Source organism: Anomaloglossus baeobatrachus, chromosome 2 (assembly GCF_048569485.1).
Source record: "Anomaloglossus baeobatrachus isolate aAnoBae1 chromosome 2, aAnoBae1.hap1, whole genome shotgun sequence".
Classification (NCBI taxonomy): domain Eukaryota; kingdom Metazoa; phylum Chordata; class Amphibia; order Anura; family Aromobatidae; genus Anomaloglossus; species Anomaloglossus baeobatrachus.
Genome location: NC_134354.1, coordinates 473,057,413 through 473,063,412, shown reverse-complemented (window position 1 = coordinate 473,063,412; position 6,000 = coordinate 473,057,413). Strand labels below are relative to the sequence as shown.

General features: G+C 40.4%; 1 protein-coding gene across 1 annotated transcript in view; it reads right to left on the bottom strand.

The window, feature by feature from the left end:
- Nucleotides 1–1,610: 1,610 nt before the first annotated feature.
- Nucleotides 1,611–6,000, bottom strand: part of MYBBP1A (MYB binding protein 1a) — a 225,258-nt gene continuing 220,868 nt past the window's right edge. The window contains exons 26-27 of the mRNA XM_075336367.1: nucleotides 3,306–3,430; nucleotides 1,611–2,562 (exon numbers count right to left, since the gene is read on the bottom strand). Coding sequence (XP_075192482.1) covers nucleotides 1,917–2,562; nucleotides 3,306–3,430 — 771 coding nt within the window. The 3' untranslated portion in view covers nucleotides 1,611–1,916. The remainder of the gene's footprint in view (nucleotides 2,563–3,305; nucleotides 3,431–6,000) is intronic.

Sequence of the window (6,000 nt, the reverse complement as noted above, 5' to 3'; positions counted from 1 at the left end):
AGCGATGTGTGACACCGCTGGAGCAACAAACAACATCGTACCTGCAATCTGGAGCGACATTATGGAAATGAACGACGTGACACAGATCAGCGATTTTTGACTGTTTTGCGCTCGTTCATCGTCGCTCCTATGATTTACACATTGCAATGTTGCTACCGGCGCCGGATGTGCGTCACAACAACCGTGACCCTGACGATATTTCGGTAGCGTGTCGCAACGTGTAAAGTACCCCTTAGAGCCAGTGAACCTTCGATGCTTATGTAAATGTATAAAGTCGTGCATATGCAACTTCCTTATATCTGTTTATGTCCTTCAGTTGAACTTGAACATTGCTCTATAATGCTGTTGAAAAATGACCGTCATTTTAATTTTTAATTCATAAACCAATAGTACATGTGAATATAATCAACTGTGTAATGCATCATATCACAGAAATCAGCTTCTTTCTCCACCAGTACTGTTGATTTTTAAAATTCTCAATTTATAGCTTAAATCAGTACTAAGTGAAGACAGAATGTTACATTACTGAGATAGGAGATAGCAATTGTTACTGTTAAGATTCTATAAAGCAGGGGGGAGAAGGTAGGAGGCGCTGTCTCTAGTTCCTCCCTTCTCTTCCCCTCTACCTTGAACTTTATGAGCACTCAATGAAATGGGCTCCTGCACAAAAAAGAAGCAGCTAAAAGAGTCACAATTTGATAGCTACTTGAGTATTTTGCATAAAATATATTTCAGACAAAAAATGAAGCCATAGATAACATTATTGCTTATTTTTCCTACAACAAAGACCATGTTTCCCCATAAAAGTGACCATGCCTCCAGATATTTGGGAAAACTACAACTTAGGCTAATTTCACACTTGCGTTGTGCGGCATCCGTCGCATTGCGTTGTGTGACGGATGTAACGGATGCGTTGCATATAGTGGCACAACTGATACGACGGATCCTGCAAAACAACGGAATCTGTTGCTTTTTTTTCAGCAAATTTACTCAACTGAGCATGCGCAGTTGTGTAAAGACGGATCCGTCACAGGAATCCATCAAATGACGGATTCCGCCACCATAGGCTTCCATTATAAAAATGACGGATGCCGATGGAATCCAGCACATGAAGCGCAGAAAAACGCTACATGCTGCGTTTTCGGCCGGCAGATGCAACGCTGGACCATCAGTCACAATGTGTTGTCCATACATGTCTATGGGAAGTAAAGGAATCCGTTAACGGATTGCGCCGTTTTTCAAAACAGCGGATTGCGACTGAAGGAAAAAAAACGCAAGTGTGAAAGTACCCTTTAGCTGGTTCTAAAGCAGGACGACTGTCAGTTAGTGTGGGGGACATAGTTATAGCCGTCGGGCTGCATACACAGAGCAGTGACTTAACTCACACCAACGCCGCCTCAATATGACAAACTGGAACGCTGCCGGGAGGATTAACGTTTGGCAGGGATTAATGTGCAGGCACCGGGCAGTTCAGCTCACTATTAACCTGCAGATTAACCTCATATCTGCAGCTTAATAGCGTTTTTCCACAGGTTCCCTTTAACTAGCATATATATTGTGCTGTATAAAAATTACTGTGCTGTAAATGAAAGACCAAAATTGGACACCTCTAATGTTAAGAAATCTTTAAGATGAAATGTAAAAATACAGTTTGATTCTTGTATGGTATAGTATTTTTGATGAGATTATTAACAAATTGGACGTCAGCTCAATGTCTAAAGCCTCAACCATTCCCATGATTTCTTGGTTACTTTGGGCACATTCAGGATGCACAGCTGCCAAATATTGGACAATCTCTCTCCTTGCTCCAGCTTCGTGGTTTACAAGTCAGTGTTTTAAAAACAAACACAACAATACTGTACAAGATCTGCATGAACGTCGCCTCATGGAGTGCACGCAATGCAGAGGGATGGACCTTAGCTTTGTACTGCACCCTTTCCCTTTTTTTTCTTCTTGATCTTCTCTGGTGTTGTAGGTCTACCAGCCTTGTTCTTGCCTTCTGCATTAGGTTTGTGTTTCTTACTTGTTGGAGACTGTGAGGAGATCTCCTGAGCGCTACCTCCCTGTGGTCCAAACTTCATTTTCTTTTTCTCTAATGTTGCGAATTTCTCAATCTTACTTTTACCTTCTAAATTAGGCATGGCTTTCTTACTTGTTGACGCCTCTTTAGAGTTCTCCTGGTTGCTACCTTTATTTTGTTTTAACTTTTTCTTCTTGGTCTTCTCTAGTGCCGCAGGTTCCCAGCTCTTGCCCTGGTTTTGTAAGTCACGTTTGGCCTTCTTACTTGCTGGAGCCTTTGCGGAGTTCTCCTGAACTCCACCTTCCTGTTCTAATTTTCGTTTCTTCTTCTTGTTTTTTTTTTTCTTAGATTTAGTATTTCCTTGCTGCTCTGAGATCTCCATTTTGTCTTCACCACTTGCTTTCTTTTCTTCAGCAGATGTGGCCTTCTTTCGGTTCTTCCGTTTCTTGGTTTCTGGTAATAAGCCTTTTTTCTTTGAAGTGTTATTGTGCATTTCAGGAGCAACTTCAGAGACAACTTTTATCTTTTCTTTTTTTGGACGCCTACAATCAAATGTTAAAAGAAAGAAGAATTATTTTCATATCGAACAACGCAGGTTATACGCTCTCCACAGTCTACTTTTCTTTGTATTCAGACCAATATATTTAGAAAAAGTCATAGATTTTGCCCTGTGATGGTAAGTCTGCTACCAGTAAAAAGAAGGAAGTTGAAGTAATATCACTTAGCCACCCCCATCAGAAGTCACGTGACGTGCGCCACTTTTTCTGGACATACTTGTGAATTTTTAACTCCTTAGATAAAAGTAAACCTATACATGTTTGGTGTCCACAAACTTGTACCAACCTGAGACATCACACAGACACATCAGTTTTATCATATAGTGAACATGGTGAATAAAATATCCCAAAAACTATTGTGCAATCGCACCTTTTTTGCAGTTTTTCCGGACTTGAAATATTTTTGCTGTTTTCTAGTACAATATATGGTAAAACTTATGGTTTCATTTAAAAGTAAAACTCATCCCACAAAAATCAAGACCTTTTATGGCAATATTGACGGAAAAATAATAAAAGTTGCAGCTCTGGGAAGAAGGGGAGCAAAAAAAAAACAAACGGAAAATTGCCCGGGGGTGAGGGGGTTAATTTACCAAGCCAAGTTTGCTTCTTTTTTTTTTTTTTTAATTTTAGATGTACATGAACAAATAAAAATGAAAAGGCGTTATTAGCGCTCCTTACAACAAAAGCCATACTTGCAAAAATTGCAAGAGGAGAACAAAAATACATACGTAAATCCTAGTAACTTCATGACATTCCAGTACATGTCCTCTAGTCGCACGGATTTCCCAAATCCCTCTTTCTGGCTTAACGTCTGCAAGACTGTTGGAAGCTCTTTGAGACTGATATCCAATTTCTGCAATACAATGATGATTATTTATGAGATTGCAGCAAGTATCAGTTACAAAAGAAAATATGAACCACGTTATATTAGAGCCATTTGACTCAATTTTGTAAATAAACTGTACAATTTAATCACCAGCAGTTCATTATCTTTCCCAGAAATAATGAGCAAACCTTACAGACAAAAGTGAGTATACCCCTGATAATATGACACGGATACAATGTAAAGTAGTGAGTGTACAGCTTGTATAACTGTGTAAATTTTGTGTGCCCTTTAAACACCTCAACACACAGCCATAAATGTCTGAACCACTGGCAACAAAAGTGAGCACACCTTGAAGTGAAAATGGCTAAACTGGGCACAAAGTGTCAATATTTTGTGTGGCCACCATTATTTTCAAGCCCTGCCTTAACTCTCTTAGGCATGGAGTTCACTAGAGCTTCACAGGAGCCACTGGAATCTTTTTCCACTTCTTCATGATGGCATTACAGAGCTGGTGAATGTTAGAGACCTTGCAACCTCCCACCTTCCATTTGAGGATGCCCCACAGATGCTCAATAGGGTTGAGGTCTGGAGACATGCTTGGCAGTCCAGCACCTTTACTCTCAGTTTCATTAGCAAGGCAGTGATCGTCTTGGAGGTGTTTTTGGGGTCGTTATGTTGGAGTACTGCTCTGTGGTCCAGTATTCCAAGAGAGGGGGATCATGCTCTGCTTCAGTATATCACAGTACATCTTGGCATTCATGGTTCCCTCAATGAACTGTCTCTCTTCAAACCTGGCAGCATTCATGCAGCCCTAAACCAGGATACTCCTTCCACCATTCTTGACTGTAAGGCTATGTGCGCACGTTGCGTACAGTCACTGCAGAAATTTCTGCAGCGATCTGAAGAGCACACGTGCGCTTCAAATCGCTGCAGAAAATGTCCATAGTGAAAAAAAAAAAAAAAAAAAGCCGATTCCATGCGCTCTGACTGCAGCTCCTGCCATAGACAGAGCAGGGGCTGCAGGCAAAGCGCACGGATTAAGTGACATGTCACTTCTTAGAACGCGCACTTTGGGCAGCAGCCGAAGCACTGCGCTCTAAGACGCCACGTGCGCACGGCTCCTGCATAATCTTCATAGATTATGCAGGGGACGCAGGACGCATGCAGTTACGCTGTGCTACAAAGCGCAGCGTAACTGCATGTAATTACGCAACGTGCGCACATAGCCTAAGACACACTTGTCTTTGTACTCCTTCCACCACACATGATTGACATCATCTGAACCAAACAAGTTTATCTTGGTCACATCAGACCACAGGGCATGGTTCTACTAATCAAAGTCCCTAGTCTGCTTGTCTTCAGCAAACTGTTTGAGGGCTTTCATGTGCATCATCTTTAGAAGAAGCTTCCTTCTAGGACAACAGCCATGCAGATCAATTTGATGCAGTGTGTGGCACATGGTCCGAGAACGGACAAGGCTGATCCACCCCCCCCTTTAACCTCTGCAGCAATGCTGGGAGCACTCATACGTCCATTTTGAATAGACAGCCTCTGGATAGGACACTGAGCATGTTCACTCAACTTCTTTAGTGGACCATAACAAGGTCTCTTCTGAGTGGAACCTGTCTTAACTGCTGAATAGTCTTAGCCACTGTGCTGCAGCTCAGTTTCAGGGTGTTGGCAATTTTCTTAAGGTCTAGACCATCTTTATGTATAGTGACAATTATTTTTTTCATATCCTCAGAGAATTGTTTGCCATGAGGTGCTATTTGAACTTCCAATGACCAGTATGATTGAGTGTGTGAGCGATACCAAATTTAACACACCTGCTCCCCATTTATACCCGAGACCTTGTAGACCTAGTGAGTCACATGACACATGAGGTAAAATGGCTAATTGGACACAATTTGGCCATTTTCACTTAGGGGGTGCACTCATTTATGTTGCCAGCAGTTTTTATATTAATGGCTGTGTGTTCAGGGCTCACCAAAGTTACACAAGGTGTACACTTACTACTTTACACTGTATCTAAGTTTCATATCTTCAGTAATGTACAAAGAAAAGATATAATAAAATATATACAAATATGTGAGGTGTGTACTCCTTTTTGTGATATACTGTATTGCAGACTTTAATGAAGTGCATACAGAGGCGAAAAATAAATAATTTGGATCAGTTAATGACATGTACAGAAATAAAATGGTTTTCATCTTCCTGAACAGGCTGATGTGTCACTTAATGTGGTAATAACTCTAAAATGTTTCTATATATTCCAGCAATACTGAGATTGTTCTTCAGTGAAACATTGTATATGGTTATTGGCAAATTTATGATGATATGATATATGATTTGCAGTTATGAAAATATTTAAAATTTGTTAAGAATTAGAAAAACCGTAGCAATTTTCGAAATATGAATTTGTATGCCCATGAAACAGATGGTCACACCACACAAAATATAACAAAGATTTGCCAAGTTTACTGTCAACATCAATGTTTGAATCATCTGGTCTTCTTAGTTAGAAGGGTTAAAACAGTTTACATTTTCTTCTTCAATGAAATTTACAAAACTGGATTTCTTGGGAGCACTTCACTGTT